The sequence below is a fragment of the Manis javanica genome, chromosome 4, assembly GCF_040802235.1.
Source record: "Manis javanica isolate MJ-LG chromosome 4, MJ_LKY, whole genome shotgun sequence".
Classification (NCBI taxonomy): domain Eukaryota; kingdom Metazoa; phylum Chordata; class Mammalia; order Pholidota; family Manidae; genus Manis; species Manis javanica.
The window spans coordinates 43,654,652-43,675,510 of record NC_133159.1 but is presented as its reverse complement, the minus strand read 5'-3'; the positions used below and the strand labels follow the sequence as shown (position 1 = coordinate 43,675,510).

Below are 20,859 nucleotides of genomic sequence, written 5' to 3'. Positions count from 1 at the left end.
GAAACACAGACACTAGTGAGGAATCTACAATGAATATTCTATTCAAATTTTCTGCAGTCATTGTGGAATGTGTCCACAATTTTGATAATCCAGTAAGACCTGTGACATCACAGAGTACCTACATGGCAAAACTCTACATGTAGCATGATCTATAGTCTTCAATACAAGGTAGGTTATATTAGCCCCAAGTTTCAGGTAAAGAAATTGAAATTCAAGAGAGATTAAATCCTTACCAAAAGTCACAAAATGGGTTATGGGCAGAGCTGGGCTTAACCTGGGGCAGGTCAGGCTCCAGGGCTTGCTCATACAGGGAGACAGCTCAGTGTGGGCTCACGGGTGGGTGGCCCCTCCAGACAGCACCCTCACACCAATTACAGGCTCCAGTGCACTGGAAGGACTCTTTATTTAAAGTCATCAGACCACTGGGCCAAAAGAACACCAAAAGGTACCTGGCAGGCCCCAGTACCACCCAGGATGCAGGATCTTCTGTGGAAGAAGGGGCGGGGGGGCTTCAGGCCTCAGAATGGTCCCTGGCTCACATGGCACCATGCAAATACAGAGCTAAAAACTTCCTGAATGTCTCTGGCTGGAAACCGGTCGGCCCAACAGGTTCCTGGAAAGAACACAGCCCATTAGGATCCTGCTACTAGGTTTGATGACAGCAATTAAAACAAAGGTCAGTTTTCTATAAATCCTAAGTGCCTGGATAATTGTTTCTTTCTCTCACAGACCAAAGAGGGACACTGGGGAGCTGGCACTGAAGAGATGCCTGAAGGGCTGGGTTGAAGAACATGAAGCATTCCCAGCACCTCTCAGCCAAATCGTCTGTTGGCACTGCCCTGATCCCTAATTCCTCTCCCTTCAACCATGAACAAATGGCCTGCTGTCCCCTTTAGTTCCCAGGGACAATGATCCCTCACTCACACCACCCACACTCATCAGGTGCCTTCTGTCTCTGTAGTGGGCCTGCACCCAGTGCTGGAAATGGAACAGTGACCTGAATTTGGTTCCTGCCCTCAAGGAGCTTATACAGCCAGATAGTCAAACAGTGATGATTAAAGGTGACAACAGGCCTTACAACAGAAGTAGGAAAAAGATGCTGAGAAAGCAGAGAAGAAAAACTAACTCTGACTTCTGTACATGGGACCATGAATGAGAAAAGGCAAGTAGAATGGGCCAGGAAGAAAAGGAAGGTGGCTTCAGAGACCAGCACAGGCACTGGTACAGAAGCACAGATGACGGCCGGGATGGGAATGGGCAAGGACGGAGGCAGGGCCCATGTGGGAGGGGAGGGGGCAGGTGGGGGCAGGAGCTGAACTCCAGAGGCAGGAAGAGCGTCTGACCAAACCAGGGTGGGTCTGCAGTGTTAGTGCTCCGGAAGGAAGAGAACCCCAAGACAAGAAGGGGTGAGAGAGTGCATGACTAAGCTGACTGGCGTGGCTGGCAGATGAGAGGCAGAGAGAAAGGCCCAGACCCAGGAGGCATTTCAAGAGTAGAAACAACACTGATAGATGCTGAGAACTGATTACAACCGCCATGCAGATACAGTTCAAAGGCTCAGCAACTCTGTGGAGCGCATCACCTCAGCCCTGTGTGGGACGTACGACACAGTTCGACACAGATCCAGCAGTGTCCCTACTCCGTTCTCTCGTTCCCTGATCCTGCTTCATGTCTCTTCAGAGTGCTTATCACTGCCTGAGACACTGAATTACCAACTTATTTAGATATTGCCGCCACCCCCTGGCACAGACCACAGGCCTGGGCTCTCAGCTGAGCCCGGGGCGTACAGCAGGGACAATGCCACTGGAGGAGCTCCGCACCTGTGGAATGAAATGAATGACTGCCTCGATTGTGGGCCTGCCTTGGAGGAGCTTGGAGCTGGGTCTGATGGAGGAGACACATGTAAACCCAGGCCTACTGCACAGCAGTGGGACTGAGCTGGGATGGGGGGCACGGAGCCACAGGATCCCATGTGAGGCACTGAAGTGAGGCTGGAAGTGGGACGGTGAGTTCTTATGCTAAACCTGGACGAGCAAGTGGAGGAGGGCCAGACAAGAGAGAAATGGGGCAGGGGGAAGGGAGAAAGAAAGGAGAGACCTCCTATGCAAAGGGAGTGGCATCAGCTAAGATCCTGAGCTACCTAAGCAGTGGGGCTACCGGAGGAGGGAGCGGGGAGGGCTGGGCCTGGCAGGGCACAGAGGGAGGTGGGAGGTGAGCTGGGCAGGGCCCAGGGTGGAAGGTACTGCTTTAGGTGACGGGCAGGGCCAAAGTGCCTCCAGGCAGAGGTCCTGGGGCTGAAGCACCTACAGCCAGGGCCCCACTCAGGAGCATCCCTTCACCCCTGCCTGGCTCACTCTGGGTAGGAGGAGCTACGGCCATAGTCCTTCACCTGGCTGAAGACGGCTGAACTTACCACAACTACCTTCTTTTTGATCACTGGTCGACACCAAAAATGCTGATAGAGGAGCTGGTCTGAGTCCACCCAGACCAGATTCTTGATGCCCTCATCAGAGGCCAGATCTGTGGTGTTCAACTGCAACACCAGGAACTGGAAGACACGTCCGTCAGTGCCCACACTCTGCACAACTATCGGCTGCTCCAAAACCTTAGCGTCGTTCTGAGGGGAAAGAGGGCAAGTAAATCAAATGAGAAAGTATAGGGTGCAAGCAGCAGCACAGGCCAGGCGGATTCTAGATTTGGCCTTTAGAGCAAACGCCCACTCCACTTCATGGGGCAGTGGAAACCGAGTGAGCTCAGGGCACTGTCCGAGGCCAGACCTTCCGTCCCTCGCCCAGCCTGGCTCGCTCTGCCTGGCCTAAGGGCCTTGTGGCCCCAGGGTGCCTGCTCTTCAACCTGAACATGGTAATAATTCCTGCCATTGAGAGGTGATTACTGGGCAAGTGGCATAATACAGGAAGGTGAGCCAGGAGATTAACGATGGGAAACCCTCAAACTCATGGCATTACCTGGTGGTGACAAAAATAACATCAGCTCTATCAAGGATCACCTGGGAAGGCCAATGAATATAATCTCATTCAGTTCTCACTCTATTTGAAAGGTGAGGAAAGTGAGACTCGGTGCGGCAAGTGACTTGTCTGAAGTCACACAGATGTATGGCCTCAGAGCGCAGACTGGCTAACACTAGACACACTTGTTTCCCACTTCTACCTGCTCCTAAGGGCCTGGCAGCCTGGAATGCCCTAAGCCTACAGGCTGTCTTCCTACCTTGGCTTTGCACTCAAAATGCAACTCTGAAAATGTGTCAGCTTCCAGAAGCGTCCACTCCTATTGTTGTGTCAGCAACGAGGATTTCACTAGTCAACACATCTAACTATCAGTTAGTGCCCTTTGGTGGATAATAATAGTAATGATAATACCAACAACCATTTACTGAAGGCCTCTCATGTACCAGGCATGATGCCACTTTTACATAAAGTCTCTTCTAATCTCCTAAATCTAGCAGTATATACCCACTTAACAGATGAGGCAACTGAAGTGAAATGATATAATTTGCTCAAGTTACCCATGAGAGGTGGGCCAGGATCAGACTCCATGCTAATAAATTACTTAGAACCCTTCTGTTCTGGTTTCCACCTCATAGTACACCCCTGTATCTGACAATAACCTCTGTTTACCCTCACTAGTGTCCTCAATAGTTGGGATGACAAATCCTCTGTTCCCCTCCTGAGTTTTTGCAGCAATCCAGTTTGGTGACTGCTGCCCAGTGGACAAAGATCCAACATGCAGGCTCCATGAAGCAGAGCATCTCTGATTCAAAAAAGCTGCCTACCTTCACCCTTCCAGGGCTGAAACTTACATCAGGAGTAGCTATGTCAGACCTCACTGTGGGCCACACTGGGACTGTTGGCCTTAGAAATACCTGTTGTTAGCTGCACAAGAAATAAATAAAAAGAAAAGTACCTCTAAGTGTTAGCAGAGAATTCTGTATTGACTCTTACCTCCCTCTACAGATCAATAAAACTGCAGGTAGTACATAAATTTCTCAGCAATTTTACCTTTTACACAGAGGCTCTTCCCATAATTGCTCAACTTCACATCCCCAGGAATAATTTGTACCTGGAGATGGGGAGGCCTCTCCTACCCAACTGGGTGGCAATTAGCAACAGCGTTGCTATCTATGCTCTACTGGCAGTAGCTGGCACAGAAGCTACAATGAGCCTACAGGCCTGGGGCCTGGCATGAGACTATCTCTGCCTCCTTCCACTGCCCCAGAGTTGGGAGGCAGCATGTCCTTCAAAGCTGGAGGGATCAGGGCTCCAATGGTTGCTTTCCCATTCATTAGCTATGGATTTGGGGCAAGTTACCCAACCTTCCAGATTTTTCAAGAAATATAGTCAGAAAATGGGAATAAAGATACCCTTCCAAAGATCGGAAGGACACAGGAAGGTCACATAAAGATGCTAATCTCTTAGCTTTGTGACCTTGGGCAAGCTACTTAGCTCCCTGAGCCTCAGTTACTTGATGCGTACAACGAAGCACATAGTATCTGCAGAGGAGGTTGCTGCAAGAATTAAACAATGCAGTGGTTCTCAATCTTAGTGCAGTGGTTTTCAAGCTTGAATTTATACCAGCATCACCTGGGGGGCTTGATGCAGCACTGATTGCCGGGTTCTACCCTGCAAGAGTTACGGATGCAGCTGGCCTAGAGGAGTGGGTCTGAGAATCTGCATTTCCAACAAGTTCCCAGATGATGTTCATGCTACTAATCCAGGAACATATTTTGAGAACCACTGATACAGAAACCCTAATTAAATGTCTGGCATGTAGCAAATGCTCAATATGGGCAAGATACATTCTACTCCCTGTCTCATTTGGCTAACCACACCTCCCCAACCCCACCCAGTTCCTAGGATGGGAAACAGAACATTTTTAATTTCTTTACCCCTCCAGGAGGGCCTTAGGCTCCAACCAAGCCCTGGGAGCTGGCCACAGCTCTCAGAAGCTCCCCGGCCATAAACACACACAGCCAGGGGTCTGGTGTCCTAGGACTGCTCAGGGGCACCCAGACTGCCATCCCCTCCCTGGAAGCCTCTTCTCGTAGGCCAATCTTGGGTAGCTCTGTGTGACAATCACTCAGCCCCTATTCTACACCATCTAGGTCACTGAGACTTCCCCTTAAAATCATGGGGCCACCTCTAAGTGGTATTTGGGTCCCCAGAACCCATCCTGACTTGGCAGGCAGGTCTGGGTCATCTCTACTGCTTCACTTCCCCCTGCCTACCCAATGGAGCCTGTGTGGGAGCCAGTCCTGATGCTACAGAACAGACACAGTGTGCTGGACCACATGAAACTGAAGCCTTAGAAGTGGGGCATACCTAGTTACAATCCTTTCTCCCCACTTACTGCCATGAAGTGCTGGACAAGCTCCCTGGCCTCCCTGTGATTCACTGGCATAATGTGGAAAATGGCAATCACAAAGAAGCCTTGTGGGCCACTATGACCAACAAATGAGGTATTTTATGTAAAAGCACATCTGCCAGGCAGGCCCCTGGCAGATATCAGCTCACTCTGTAGGGTGAGTGGAAGTGCCTCTCTTTAAGACTCCTCAGTCAAGCAAGGAGTCCTCCTGTGCCTCCTTTCTCTCTTTGATCAGTGTAAGGCTGGAGACCCACACCATGTAAAGCAGCTAGGTGGTCTTCTCCACATACGTACCCCATAGAGGAGCCGGGCCTGAGCCAGGGCATTGCCAAAGGCAAACAGGATCATCTTGGCGCGCAGCTGATCTGGTTGAAAGCGGTGTGGTCGTAAACTGGCTGTCTCCAGGAAATACAGGGTGTGAGGATAGGGATAAGTATAACCCTGCCGGAATCCTGCAAAATACATAATCATGTGGAAGGGAGGACACGATTCATCAGCCGCCCCAAAGCCTCAGGACAGTCGCCTGACCTGAGCTCAGGGTCAGGCACTCAGGAGACTCACTCAAGGCAGACAACATCATTACAGCTTGGGGGCTGGCAGACCTCAGCCTGCACACATCTGGTCCCCTGCCTGTTTTTGAAAATAAAGTTTATATTGGTGCAAAACCACACCTACTCATTTACATAATGCCTACTGAGTAGTGTGACAGAGACCATATATGGCCTGTAAAACCTGAAATATTTACTACTTGGTTCTTTACAGAAAATGTTGATCAATCTATTATAGGCAATTTCTTACATGCTAGCTCTCACTTCACCCCTTTCTCTTGCATTCAAGCACACAGAAGACAGTGATGTTAGTACAAGGATAACCTGAAATGTATGGTGATTATTCTTTAAAAAGCAAATTACCTACAAAACTCAGTACTTTTTTATTAGCAACAAATGACCTTCCTCAGCACAATACTGGTGCTGAGAGCTGAGACCAGCACTTGTTCATCTATGCCATGGCACTGCCAGGCCATTATTCTTTCCCCCTGCATGGCTCTGAGCAAACCTTCGGTAGGCTTCCCTCCAGACTGAGCTCCTCAAAGGCAGTGGCAGGCTCTGCTTGGCCTCTGTTCCTGTACCTGTCTTAGAGCTGAGTGCTGGGTGTTGACATGTGCTAAGTACCTGAAGCAAGGACTGAGGCAGACAGGAAAGCCAGGTCTCTTTCTTAAGATTTTTAGAGCCTATGTTTTCCCAGCTTCTTTCTTCTTCCTTTTCACCCACTTTCACTAATTCACGGTACTCACTTAACCTCCCTGAGTCTCAGTTTCCTTGCCTATAAAATGGGGTGATAGTACCTGTCTCACAGGGCTGCTACATGGTTCTTAGGAGAAAATGCACGAGGTGCTTAGCACATAGGAAGCACTCAATCTATCCTTTCCCTTTGGAAAAAACATGACCACATCTCCAAGTTGCCTGAAAGTCAAAGGCTTTGATACTTACCTGTGTCATCTTTCACATCATAAACACTGCATTCCTGAAGATCAATAGTGGGCAATATTGGGTAGAAAGTCTCAAGAACATGATTCTTAGTAGCTTCAACCTCCTCTCTGGAGGCAATGGGGGACAGAGGATCCTTGGCATTCAGCTGGACTCCACTAGAACCACGGACCTGAAAGAGCACAGATTCTAAAGGTGGAGAAACGTGATTAGTTTACTGGCTCAAAGCTTTCTTTCAGCCCAGCTAAGGCTAAAGCCTTCATCCTGCCATGCTCCTCATGTCTTATAGCTTTCCTAGCTGCTCAGCCTAATCACTTTGGCTGAGATGTTAATCCTGGGATTCTTGAGAGGAGGACTGACTAAGGCACTCTTTGTGCAGTTTTTCCTTTCCAGGGAACTCTCAGACCCGGTGGTCTCTGTAGGTTCAGGGCTGCCCCACACAGATCTTCCCAAACACCTGCTCTAAGCTGGGGACCCAGAAATGAGTGAGAGTAACCTTCTGCCCTCAAGGTCCTTACAGGTAGTAAGTGCTACAACAAAAGTATAAACCATACTCAGTAGAGGAGGAGAAACTGACTTCCTCTGGGAGGACTGGGAAGTTTCCTGAAAGAGGCAATGCCTTCAAACTAGCTTCTGAAGGGTGAATAAGAGCAGAATTTCTCAACTTTGCCACCAGTCACATTTTGGACCAGATAATTTGTTGGAGAGGTAGGCTATCTTGTGCACTACAGATGTCTGGCAGCATCCCTTGGGATGGCCTCTACCCACTAGATGCCAGTAGAAACCTCCCCCCTACCAATGTCCCCACAGGCCCAGTTCAAGCTATGACAATCAAAAATGTCTCCAGACACTGTCAAATCTCCCCTGGAGGGCAAAACTACACTTGGTTGAAACCCATTCTGTAAGAGTCTGCCAGGCAAAGAAAGGGAAGGAGGGATGGAGAGGGAGAAGTATGGAGACTGGAGGCTGCAGAGAAAGGCTATCAAACCCAGGAAAAGGGCCACGTTTTCAACAGCTGAGAGAAAAAAAAAATCAGGCTAGTCAGAAAGTCTCTCTCAAGTCAGATTAGCATTTTTGCAACATGGAGAAATAGATAAAAGGAAACAAACTCAAATCTGACTAATCAGCAAGCCTGTCACTGTCAACTTGTGCAGATGCCCTACAGAAGGCTGCATGCCACCACCAGGCAAGATGTGCCTGCAAAGACCCTGTGAGAATGGCCTCCTGTGAATTCTCCATGGAGGCAATCTTCCTCTAAAGGTGCTTGGGTTTTTAGAAATAGTTAAACCACAGTGTGATGGTAACAGATCAAGGCTGATGCTATTGTATATCTAAAAACTGGTTTGGCCAACACTGTCATTTACTTAGCATGTGGCTTCCCTTTCTGGGTATGTGAAAAACAGATACTACATCTGTGTATGGGTACTCTGATCTGCTTGTTAAAATACATCATATCCACACCTCAATAATAGTTTTCTCAAGTATTCCCTATTTCCTCACATAATCTGCAAGGAAGATAAATATGCCTGGACCTCTAACCTTGGGTTTTAGGTTCTCCCCCCAGACCACTGTAGCGTGGTTTCCAACTCAATTCCCTCCACATCCCTCCTCCAGTGACAGCTCCAAATAGGGCAGCTTAATTAGAGGTAATACTTGATGATGGGCCAGTAAGTACTCCTCTATTAATGAGGTTCACTAATTTCCTTAGTGGTGCCATTACCTCTGCAAAGCTGACTCCTTGCCAGGAAGTCCATACCCAACAGTGCAAGCTGGAGAAACCTCACCAAGATGTCCTGAAAGTCCCCAATTATTCCACATCTGGTTTCCCTTCCCAAGGATTCTACCCATTAGGACATCTGGGTACTCTCACCACCCCTACCTGAAACACCTGAGATCTGGTATTCACTCACCCATCCCTTCAGGCAGCACCTACTATGTGTTAGACACACTGGACTAAAGTGAGTTAGACATGGTCCCTGACACCAGAAATTCAGTTTATTGGGGCAGCCAGAGAAGATATTAATTATAAGACAGTGTAATATGTACTATGATAAAAACAGGCATAGAAGGCATAAGAAGCAGAGAGGAAATAGCTAACCTACAGATTTACATAGGAAAAGGGCCTCAGTTAGTCCTGAGGACTCAAATAAGGGAAGTAGAAAAGAGCATTCCAGACAGAATGTACAGCATGTGCAAAAGCACTAAGCTGTAAAAGCTTCGCCAAAAAGCTGCAAGTGGCTTAAGTGTAAATTTTGGGTATGAGGATGAAGCGGGGTGGAGAAGGACTAGAAAGACTAGGTGGTGGCCAAATCACAGACAGCCTTAGATACCATGATAAATGGTTTATGCTGTTGGGAGATGGGGAAGAATCTGATACAGGGGAGGGACATAAAGAGACTTGCATTTTAGAAGGATCACTCTAGTATTTATGCATAAAATGGATTTGGAAAAGGAGAAAAGCATGAATGGGGTAAGAAGGCTCTTGCAACAGAGTATGAGCTTTATGAGGGCAGAGACTGTATGTGCTTTATTACTCCCTTACATTCAACATTTAGGCACTAACAGGCAATGGATATGGCTGAATTAAGTCTAGGAAGAAGTGATTAAAAACAAAAAAGGTTGGGCCATGGCTAATGATACTGAGGGTGTGTCTGAGCACCCACAGAATTGGACCATGAAGGATGTGAGCTGGTGGTGGGGCGAAGAGTAGAAAGATAAAAACAGACTGAGGCTTTCAGGTGTAAAGATGACCAACCTCGATTCCAGGTGGTGGATAACATACAGTTTTTGGCAGAGATCCGCCTTGCCAGAGAAGGATGCTTGAGAATCTGGGACTTACACAGCTGTATCAGACTGTCCACAATGACTGGGCTTGGAGAAAAGAAGAGACATTTGGAGATATAATGCAACAGGTTGATTCCAAGATCCATCAAGTGGAAATCTTACTGACTTGGGGGAAACTTACCAGTAGGTCTCCCTCTTGGGGACATCTTCAGTGGAGTGCCAGAGACGAGCATGAGAGATCACATTCAAAACGCGTTCATCTTGGTTCTCTATGTGGTTCCCTGGATCATCAAGGCTAAGTACCTTCTTGGGAAGGCCTTCTATTAACTTGGCCTTGGTAAGCCAGAGGGCCTGCTTCACACCTTCATGGTAGTCAGTCACAAAAAAACAAAAAAAGAAGACGATTCAGGAAGAGATGCTTAAGCCAGGTAACATCATGGGGAAGAGTCTGCCTAGACGGAAACACAGGATTTGTTCTGTGATACCTGAGGGGCCAGAACTAATAATGAAGAGTTAGGAGAGCCAGATGTCAACTCAACTTCAGGAATGACTGTTTACATAAGGATGGTCAATAATTGATTGAGGTGGTGGGTGCCTGATAGGGAAAAATTTAAACAGTGGCTAAGATGACTGAGATCATAGGGCTGAATCTTGCAGGCAGGGGTCTATCTGCTGCCCACATGATTCAGACAGACCCTAAACCATGGGACTAAATCAATGGATGCCAACCTTTCAAAACCTAGATCCCTTCTATTAACCCACACCCCAGTCCCTTACTGAAAAAGTCCATGTCTAGCAAATACACCTCACTTACCAGGTGTGGGCCCAGGATTAAGCCCATGCTGCTCTATCAGGGGTAATAGCTTTTGGAAATATTAGAAATAATTTCTAGAAATAATTTGAGGAGCCCTGGATTTGGGAGCACTTAAACAGATAATTTTTTATATCTCTGAGATTCTATGAGTTATTTTATAGGCAGATTTTCTTATGAAGATGCCCTATGAAACAGACTGTTCTATTTGTCAAAAGGATCATACTGAGGACCTTCTGAACCTCTCTGGCCTCAGGTTCAGAAACCCAGGAAGGTTGCACTTTTCCTGGGTTCAGAACTGTTTTGTCTTATGGACATAGTGAACTGCTTAAATGAAGTTCTCCCCTGTGTCAGGGGTCAATAAAGGACCACACAGTAAATATTTTCAGCTTCCAGGCCGTAGAGTCTCTGTTACAACTACTCAACTCTGAAACTGTAGCATGAAAGCAGCCACACACAACATGTAAACAAGTGGACATGGCCGTATTCTAATAAAACTACAGAAACAGGCCAATTGGCCCAGTCAGGTGACTGTCCCTTTACCATTTTTTGATTGCTAGCAAGCTGAGAGCCAAATTTGGGGGTCTCTGTTAGCAAGTTGGATTTTGTATGGATTTTTTGTATTCACCTCATTGTTTTATTTTTCCTTTGTGATGATCCCCTAACCTACCTATTTTTTATTTAATCTGGATATGTTGTAAAATGCCCAAAATGCTTTTCAGGAAAAGACATAGTATAAATAAACTAAAACAGATTTGATTCAAACCACTTAGTTTTTAAACATTAAGGAATGTCAACTACTCTAAGCAGGATGGGCTCTGCTGTGGTAACCAGGCAAAATCCCCTCACCTCACTTTCCCCAGATCTGGCTTCCCTAAGGGAGAAACAGATGCAGCCCCAGGACCTAAGTTCTGCCTAAGTCCACCTACAAGTCCTCTACCTTCAGATCAGTTAACACTATTCTTTTCATTGCTTGTTGCCCCAAGCTGACAGAGGACTGGTGACTGCTTTGGTTGGCAGGCTACTCATCCCAGCTGGAAAAACACAACTCTGATTCAGGCATATCCTCATCTGAAAAGCTATGTCTGGGATTAAAGGGAGCCTAGAACACTTTGGGGAGAGACACCCTTGGGCAATTTCTTCTGGGAAAAGGCAATAGACTTTTCACTTGAAGGCTCATTAAGATATCAGAAACACAAACATTTAGAAATGTAACTTCTGGATTTTCTCGTGCAGTAGAAACAACTCTGGCCTGGGAGTCAGGTAGCCCAGGTTTTAGTCCAGACATGGCCATTGTTCCCTAAACTTGTAAGTGGATAAATATTAAGATTTTTATGGTTCACTAGTATATGAATAAATGTAATAATGCTTACTGCCATTTACTGAGCATCACCATCTACCCACTGCCAGGGGCTTTATCTACAAGATGGATGGGATTTCATGGAATGGAGGATGAAATTCAGACTACGGAATGTGCTTCAAGTCACATACCTTCTAAGTGATGGGGCTGGGAGGAGACCCTGATTCTGTCAAACCTAAAGCCCATGATCTCTCCATTACCCCAGTCTGCTTCACTAGCCCTGTATCTTGCAGAGCTTTTTACAGACTTCACAAAACGTCTTTGTTTATGGTGAAAGCACAGGGTATGTTTTCAGTCTGGTCAAGTGAATGTAAGTCAAACAAGTGTAACCTTAACTTCTAAAATATTACTAATGCATTCCTCCACATGGTAATGTTAGCAGAGTCACTAGAGGATACCAAGTCTTGTGAGGGCTTCCAGCACCCTGTGCAGACACTGGAAGTGTTTAAAGGCTGGAAACTCAGCTTTCAGGAATGGGTTTGAGCAGCTCAAAATGCCAGCCAGTTGACTTAAGTTTTTTTCAAACCCAGGATTTATTCTCTGGCTTAGTCCCCAAATCGTGCCAGGTCTCTTTCCTTGGAAAATACTGCTCCCATTTACCTCAACTGTTTTGTTTTCAGAACAAGCCCTAGCCCCATCCTGATTTGAGGACTAAGGAAGAACGTGGAGGAAGAATGAGAAGGGACTCTCTATAAACAAGCCTTTCCACGGACTCTGGAAAATAACTTCTGGCACAGCTCTAGATACATTGACTGGTTTTGGCTCAGTCACTCTAATCTGTTCTCAGTGAGAGTGAAAGGGGAGCAGAAGCGGGCTAGCAGCTTTTAGGTTCAGATCCTTTCTCTGAAAACAGCTCAGCTCTGACCTTTCACAAAGGTCATTGACTCAAGAAACCAGATCCACAACCAGATTCACTATTAACCCACGGTCCGCCTGTGGGCAAATGACTTCCCTCTGTCACATTTACCAATCCTGTAAAATGATGATATAGGCCAGGAGATAAGCACTCTGCTGCCTCTTCCCACTCTAATCTTTCTCCATCTATTTCGTAAATGTACAACTACACCTGAGCGTCAGAGCTGAAAGGGTCAGTGTGGACCACCTAGTCAAAACCACTCATTTCACAGAAAATGGAAGCTCAGGAAGGTTCAGCCACTTGCCCAAAACCCCACACAGAATTAGAGACGGGGTAGGCCGAGGAACTAGGTCTTTCACTTTGCCGCTCAAACTATCTAATTCCCCTCTTGCAAGCACAGCTCTTTACATCCCACTGAATCCTCACAACTCTCGGAAGATGAAAATCACTAACGGTCCCATTTTACAGACGAAGAAACGGAGACCCACAGTTTCAATGTCTTGTTCAAAGCCACAGTGGTTCGTGTCGGTGCTAGGCAGAGAAACAACGTCCCTTCCCGCCCGTCCAGGGGCCTCACCCTCGAGGAGGCGGCAACGATGGTGGAAGACGTAGCAGGCCTGGTCCTTGTACAGCGGATGCTCGTGAATCGGAGGCGTGCGACGGAACTTTGGGTGCGTCCAGCCGGGGTCCCAGGGAGGAAAGACTGGCCGCGCCAAGCCAGGCATGAAGTGCATCTTCCCCGCATAGGTGATGGGCTCCAGTCCAGGGATCTCGTAGACCCTGTCCAGGGGAGGAGGCTCGGGCTTCCGCGTGGAGCGCACGCCCCAGTCGTACGCCCTGCGTTTCGGGGCCCCGCAGCCCCCAAGGATAAGCCGCCCTGGGCGAGCCAGTGCCCGCCTAGCGGGCCCCGTTACCAACGCCATACCGACTTAGTCTCAGGAACTGCACTTGGACGCCACCATTTTCCCGCGCGCAAGGCCTGCTGGAAACGAAAGGGGCTGGGCGCTGAGGCTCGCTTTATGAGTGGCAGCCACTCTAGCCAATCACAGTTAGGGCACGCTTGTTTTACCCCGCCTCTCATGCTTGTTTTCATTTTCTCATTGGTGAGACGAGCTCGGTACTTCCCGCCTTCCCGCGAGAGGGCTGACCCTGGAGGAACTTCTGACGAGTGGCGCAGAAGTGTAGGTGAGTGCTGGTGGAACGGGCCGCGGTGGGACTAGAAGAGCACCGGGACTCCAAACCTAAGTTGACGGCAACTTTGGCTGTTTACGAGCTAGTGGAGCTTGGACAAAGCACTTCCATTTGAGCCTCAATGTCCCTCGCTATAAATGTGGGGCTAGAAATACGTGTTAGGGCACCTGCCAGCGCTCAGCATGGAGTGGATGCGCAGACGTTTGTTTTCCTGTCTAAGCACTTCTCTTTGCTGTGGGCACTTTTATCACTGCCCTTCTCCGGAGCCTGGGAGTGGCCCTGTCCACCACACCAGCTCGTATTGCGTGCCTCTTCCCCAGGGCCAAAGTGACCTATTTTCCTCCCTTTAACTCGGGATTTTCCCTTCCGCCTCCCAGAAGGAAGGCCAGGGCGATGAAGGTGTTCCTTTGCTTCTTGAGCAACACCACTTTTTCAAATGCCTACTGTTAGTCAGGCACTGTGGTGAGCATCAGGTTTGTGCTGGTGATTAAAACGGGCTGTAGAGCTTACCTTACTGTGGTTGGAGATTCGGAAAGCAAGTAAACTAATAAGCAATTGCAACACACACATATACCGCCTACACCTTTGCCCTGGTTATTTTTCTCTTCAGCCTTTAACACTCTGCCCTGTTTGCCATTTTGGTCTTGTTTAATGACTGTCTCTCCCACTAGACTATAAGTTCCATGAGTGCAGGGGTTTCTCTTCATTGCTGCATCTCCTGCACCCAGAACAGTACCTGGCACATGGTAAATATACGTTTAATGAAGGAAGACATGATAGAAACAAATCGGATACATGATAGAGAATGAAAATCAAAAGGTTCAGGGAGGGCCTCTGAGGAGAGATGACCTATAAACAAAACTTGAAGAGTGGAGAGAGTCATCCAGGCTTAGGCAACATCCAGTGTTAAGGCCTGGCTTAAAGGTAGTGCTTAGACTGAAGAAGTGGAGCCTAAGAGGATGCATGAACCAGGTCTTTAAAATATATGACTAACAAGGCCAACTTCTCTATCAACTTCCAAAATACCGAGAAAGTGGGTTTGAAAACATGGAGAAGATACATTTAAGGCAAAGCCTGATAAGAATAACCCGCACACTGAATATCAGCTTAGAGTTAACAGAGCTTTTTCACTGATCTCACTTGACCTCCCAAAAACTTGGGATTAAGAAAACATGAAAAAGGAAACAAACTTCACTCATAATAAAAAGGGTTGAATTGATGTACCACCCTGCTAGGCTGCATGTTCTCTGAAGGGAGAGCCCATGTCCTGTTTACCCCTGCTGAATGCCTGCACCTAGCACTGTGCCTGGCTCCGGATCTTATTTGTAAACTGAATGAGCAGTCACCAATCACTGGAGCCTTCTATGTGCCTGTGCCTGGTGGTAGACTGCAGAAAGAATAAGATGTCATCCTTGCCCTGGAGGGGGTCGCAGTCTGCTAAACCTTCCTGAAATCATAAAGCTTGTCAGCAGCAGAAACAAATTTTCTGAAACCAAAACCTTTCTTCTGTAAGAGAAAGATTTATTGCACACAGAAGTACTGCCCTTCTAAAACCAATGATAGTAAGTGGTAAGAAAATTTGGACAAGTTCTGATCAGAAAGAACCTTGGGCATCAGGCAAGAAGATTGAATTTTGTCTATTAGGCAATGGGGAGCTGTTAAAAGTTGCTAAGTATAGGGGACTGGTGTGATCAGAGCTGGTGGCAGGTGTGATGACGGATGGTATAGGGAGAGACTAGGAGCACAGCCTTTGGGAGCATGAGAAGCTCCAGTGTAAATGGACAGAGGAGGCAGGAAAAGTAGAAATATCTTAAAGATAGGACTCTTGGCAGCTGATTGGTAACCAAGAAGTGGAGCTTCTCTGTCCTCTGGCAGGCTTGGTGGTTAACCCTCTGCCCCTCCACAGACTTGGTTCACATCTTGATCCTAGCACTTTATGAATGAATGAAATTAGTGCCATTGGGAGGCTCCATGGTGCCCACAAAATTAAGTGACAGTTTGGCAAGTTAGGCCCCTGCTGTGTGCCAGCCCAGTGCCTGGCACTGGGCATTGGAGTTGAAGACCCCCCTGTACCTTGCTCTCCAGAAGCATGAAATCTAGTGAGAAAGATTACCAACCTGGAGGCAGAAGAGACCCAGGTTTGAGTACTAACCTTATCACTTCTAGCCTCCTGACTCAGGCCTCATTTTCCCCTCTGTGAAATGAGGAAGGCCATGGCCTCCCTTCATGTGGCTGTCAGGAAGACAGAGTGAGACAGTCCAGAGCACTTGGCAGAGACTCTGGCCCAGTGAGTGACATCCATTATAATGGTTGCTATCTGTTTAGGGCTGACTGTCCCACTAGGCCAGTAACTTCTTCAAGGCAAGGACAAATGTCACTCACTTCTGCATCCCAGCACCTCATGCAGCAGCTCCTGCCCAGTGAGTGTCTGGCAGCAGTAATGGAGGAAATCAGGGACTAGAACTCTCAAAAGTAGTTGCATTTTAGAGGAGTGATATTTACATCAAATAATGTTCTGTGACATCAGAATTCCCCTCAGTTCTGTTCTCAGGTAAGAAGAAGGAAACACCCTCTTTTGCTTTGACTTACCTGTGGAATTTTTTAGAGAATTTTTTCCCCCTCTTAACATGTTCCTGTGTAACACAGGACACATTAATTAGTCTTTCTAACATTCAGTTTTCTCACTCATAAAATAGGTATGCTACTACTACCTCAAGGGTAGTTGCAAAGACTAATGAAACAATTCATTACATTGCTTGATGTGATGTTAAGCATGCAGTGAGCATTCAGTAAGCATTATCTGTTATCACATAGACTTTGTTTTACATATTCCGGTTACCTGTGGAATTTTAAATGAATATTTCATCTTTAGGTGAAATGATCAGGTCTATTTCTATATAAACTGTGGAGTTCCACATGTAAATATGGAGAACCTTGTAAGCCCCAAACTGCCCTGACAGAATCATCTGAAAATAAATCACTGCCATTTAACTTTCCCTCCCTGATCTGTCTTCCAGACTATTCTTACCTAATAGCCCCCTAATACCTCTTACCTAATACCTAAACTCTCTTCCTTTCTTCCTTCTTTTCATGTCACAAACGTATCTTTAAATATTTAGTGCGCTGCTTCATAAAACGATTAAAAAATATTCTCTGCCCTCAAGGAATTTATAATTCCAAAGAGGAGAAAGACATATAACCATGTAATTTCTGAACATCGTGTAACACTGTGAGGTTGATTCACTCACTTAAGAGTACTTCTTGGGCAGCTCCGATGACCAGGGCTGGGCCAAGTGCAGTAAGTACTTGCAGGAGGGAATGGAGCCAAGCAGGCCCTCGTAGAAGGCTCCAGCGTGCCTGTTACCTTCCTCTACCCACTCGTCCCTCCCTTGGTGTCAGATTACCTAGATCTCTGTTTCCAGATCCGTATACCTGTTTAACCCAGCTGACAACTAGATTTTACATTTGGATGGGCACTCAACATACATTAAACTGAACTTACCATCTTTCCCCTCTTTCGTCTTTCCCTAAAGCTTTACTTCTTTTCTTGAGCCCGTTGTCCACTCAGACTGAAGCCAGGACATGTAGATGTGCCTTTAGCCCCTCTGCCCGCCTCACTCCCTCACCTCACACTGGTCTGTCTCTGTGTCCTGTTAATGCCCTCTTTGCTATTTCTCTAGTTGACCCCTGTCTTATTATCCCCCTCAAAGCCGCCCTAGTCCGGGTCCTCTCAGCTGGACCATCGCAACCTCCTCTTCCTGTTTCCCTGTGGTTGAGAAATAATAGATTCTGAAAGCAGCCTGAAGTTAAAATCTCAGTGCCACCACTTTAGGAGCTATGTGACTGGATTAACGCCCCCCAGACCCCAGTCCTCCCATCTATGAAATGATACCTGTACTAGCCTCATTGTGAAAATATATGAAATGCAGCACTTGGGCAGGTGACTCATCAATAACACTGAGTGAGAGAAACCAGACATAGGAATATGTTCATAGGATTCCATCTATAAAAAAATAAAAACCGGGCAAAGCTATAGTGGTTAAGGATGCAAACAAAAGTAGCAAAACTAAGGAAAAGCAAGGGGATGATTATGCCAAATTCAGGATGGTGGTTACCTGGAGGCTGGGGTATGGGTGATAATCAGGAAGGGGCACGTGTGAGTGGCTTCTGGGATGCTTGCAAGGTTCTTTTTACTTGACTAAGTGGTAATTACAAAGATGTTCTTTTACAACATTTTAATTTATTTTTAATACTGTACATGCTGTACTTTATTATTTTTAATGTTTTTTAAATCAAAGAGATTTTCTATGTAAAGTACCTAACCAAGTACTCAGAGTACAGGAAGACCTGGTTGCCAGCTCAGATTGCTGTGTCCTGTCACCCTGCCTCCCCGCCGGGCAGCAGATCCCAGGGCTGATCCGTCCTCGTCCCCGTGCTCACACAGGGCATGGCACCCGCAGGTCTCAGGGAGAATGGGGAGGAGAGAGATCACCAGAGTGTAACCCATGTTTTCCCTCTCCTAAGCCGGCAGGGGAGCAGGGCCTGGGCCCATGGCCTCACCGAGCCAGACCCACTCTGGGAAGAGCACCCAGTTGTCCCTCCCAGGCTGCCGAAGACCCACTGACAATGGACAAGAGGGAGGAGGATGACAGTGAGGAGGCCTGGCTGCAGCTCCGGCCGGTGGAGCCCTTGCCCTCCCAGTGCTGTGGCAGTGGCTGCTCACCCTGTGTGTTCGACCTCTATCACCGAGACCTGGCAAGGTGGGAGGCAGCCCAAGCCAGCAAGAACAGGAGCCTGCTGAGTGGGGAGCAGTCACGGGTGAGGAAGGGCTGCTCCTCAGGCGAGTGGGCCAGGATGGCGGTCTACCTGGCCTTGCAAAGTGTACCTGATGCTCAGGGAAGCTTTCCCTGACCTGCACAGCACAGAGAAAGTGTGCTTAATGGAAGCAGACAGATCTGGGTTCAAAGTCTGAGCCTGAGCTGGGCATGGGGTGGTTCCAGGAGTGAACTGGGTATGGGCATTTTATAGGAGAGAGATCTGGAGTCATGGCATGCAGAGAAGGCTTCCTGGTGGAGGTGTGGTGGAATGTTAAAGACAGTGGGTTGAAACTTCAAAGACATGAATTCAAGTCCCTGCTCATGGTGTGACCTTGGACAAGAAATCCACTACCACATAGGTCTCAGTTTCCCCACGTGTAAATAAGAATATTAGATCATCATTAAAAGCCCCATCCATTTCTAAATTCTGCAAATCTGGATTTTAGTAGGCTTGAAGGTATGAAAAATCCATTCATACATTTTAGGTGAGTGTTCTGTACAAGGGGGCATAACTTGAACAAATACAGGACTCCCAGGGTGATGCTCCCAGGAGGCAGCAGGGTGTCCTGGGAGGACAGAGAAATGCCTGGCATCTGATGTGTAGGAGATAAAATGAGGCTTGAGGGTTGTCCATGGGGCCCTTGAGTGTCTAGCTAAGGAGCCTGCACTTTATCCTGGGGCTGAGGGGGCCATGGAAGTTTTCATAGCAGGGTGAGCCCCAGGTTGAGTGCACTGGCACTCTTAGGGCATGAAAGGGAAGTAAGGTGGAGCTACTATATTTCACAGAAAACTTAGTGGACAAGATAGCTTCCCCTTGGCAGAGTGGGAAGGCTGCTTCTGGATGCTTGAGCCCAGCTTTTTCCTGTTGCAGAGCCGCCCCACTAAGCTGAGCCCTGAGACCTTCCTAGCCTTCTGCGTCAGTGCTATAGACAAACTCACTAAGGATACTTACCACGTGCGCTTCGCACTGCCTGGGAACAGCCCACTTGGCCTGCGGCCTGGCCAACACCTCATCCTACGGTACACTCAGGTAGCGGGAGGGCCAGACCTCTGCGGCCCTGCTCTGTTTGCTCGCCATGTGGACTAGGGGAAACTTGCTTCATCTCTCTTAAGCCTCCATTTGTCACCTCAAAATAAACCTAGCAATATCTGATTTAGAGGGTTCTTGGGGTTGAACTAGATAATGCATTTTCATAAGTACTACTAATAACAGTAACCTACAGTTTTATAGCACCTAACTATCCAAGGCACAGTTCTTGTGCTTATACATCTGAACTCATTTAATTCTCATACAGTCCTTTGTGGTAGGTACCATAATCATTCCTGAGAGGGAACGGAAATCAGGGAGGTTCAGTGACTCGCCCAAGGTCTCACATTCACAAAGTGTTGGAGCCGGGATTTGAAGGCAAGCAGTCTGGCTTTAGAGCCTGTGGTATTAACCTAATGTGGTTAACACCATCTGAGAGAAAAGACATTGTTATTAGGATAAGTGAGTTGTCCAGTATCGCACAGCTAATGAAGTGTGGGGCCAGGACTCAAGCCCAAACAGTCTGCCTCCTGCGTTACACTCTTCACCACTCCTCTCAAGTTCCTTCTTCTTCCCAGCCTAATTTTGCACTCCCCTCCCACCTAGATCCCCACCCCACCTGCCCAGGGAGAAGGCTCCTTGGGACCTCCAGGTGGAATTGTCTGCTAGACTATTTACACTGTGGGTCTGAGTCTCAGCAGAGAGATTCGAACTGTAGATGTAGATATGGGAATCATTGGCATATATTTGGGACAGTGGAAAGAGGGAAGGGCAGAGGACCGAGCCCTGGCAATGCCAGCATTTATGGTATTAGCAAGAGGAGGAGCCAGCAAAGGAGGAAAACCAGGAGAGAGAGCACATTACTGGTCACACTCTGGCCACTTGCCTTGCACTGACCCCTGGTGTTTGTGCCCATCTTGTTCGGGCCTGTGGCCTGGCTGGCAGTCCTTGAAGCCCACTATTCCAGTAGGTGGGAGGGGCCACAGGGCAGGTCACAGACCCATGCAGCCCTCCATCTGTAAACCAGGGAGGCTCAGAACTCCCTGCCCCTAGGCTGGCCCCTCTCCTCTGCCCTCTCTGTCACTCCAGTCCTAAGCTATGTCCTAACCCACGTGGCTGACCATGCCACTCCCCAAACTTCTGGTGC

General features: G+C 47.7%; 2 protein-coding genes across 8 annotated transcripts in view; one reads left to right on the top strand and one right to left on the bottom strand.

The window, feature by feature from the left end:
• Positions 1–384: 384 nt before the first annotated feature.
• MRPL37 (mitochondrial ribosomal protein L37) lies at positions 385–13,675 on the bottom strand. The gene is made up of 7 exons (XM_017669042.3): positions 13,255–13,675; positions 9,832–10,012; positions 9,622–9,737; positions 6,870–7,055; positions 5,674–5,831; positions 2,414–2,617; positions 385–613 (listed from the first exon to the last, which is right to left on the bottom strand). The coding sequence occupies exons 1-7, from the start codon at positions 13,598–13,600 to the stop codon at positions 536–538; spliced, it is 1,269 nt and encodes a 422-aa protein (XP_017524531.1). The 5' UTR covers positions 13,601–13,675; the 3' UTR covers positions 385–535.
• An 86-nt stretch (positions 13,676–13,761) lies between these two features.
• The window catches only part of CYB5RL (cytochrome b5 reductase like), a 28,348-nt gene continuing 21,250 nt past the window's right edge, over positions 13,762–20,859 (top strand). For 2 of the 7 annotated variants that reach the window (XM_037021899.2, XM_073233978.1), the window contains exons 1-3: positions 13,765–13,862; positions 18,393–18,686; positions 19,557–19,705. In XM_037021899.2, the coding sequence (XP_036877794.2) occupies positions 18,495–18,686; positions 19,557–19,705 (341 nt within the window). In that variant the 5' untranslated portion in view covers positions 13,765–13,862; positions 18,393–18,494. Of the gene's footprint in view, positions 13,863–18,392; positions 18,687–19,556; positions 19,706–20,859 lie in introns of those variants that run through there. The other 5 variants (XM_017669049.3, XM_017669048.3, XM_073233979.1 and 2 more) reach the window with 5 other exon arrangements.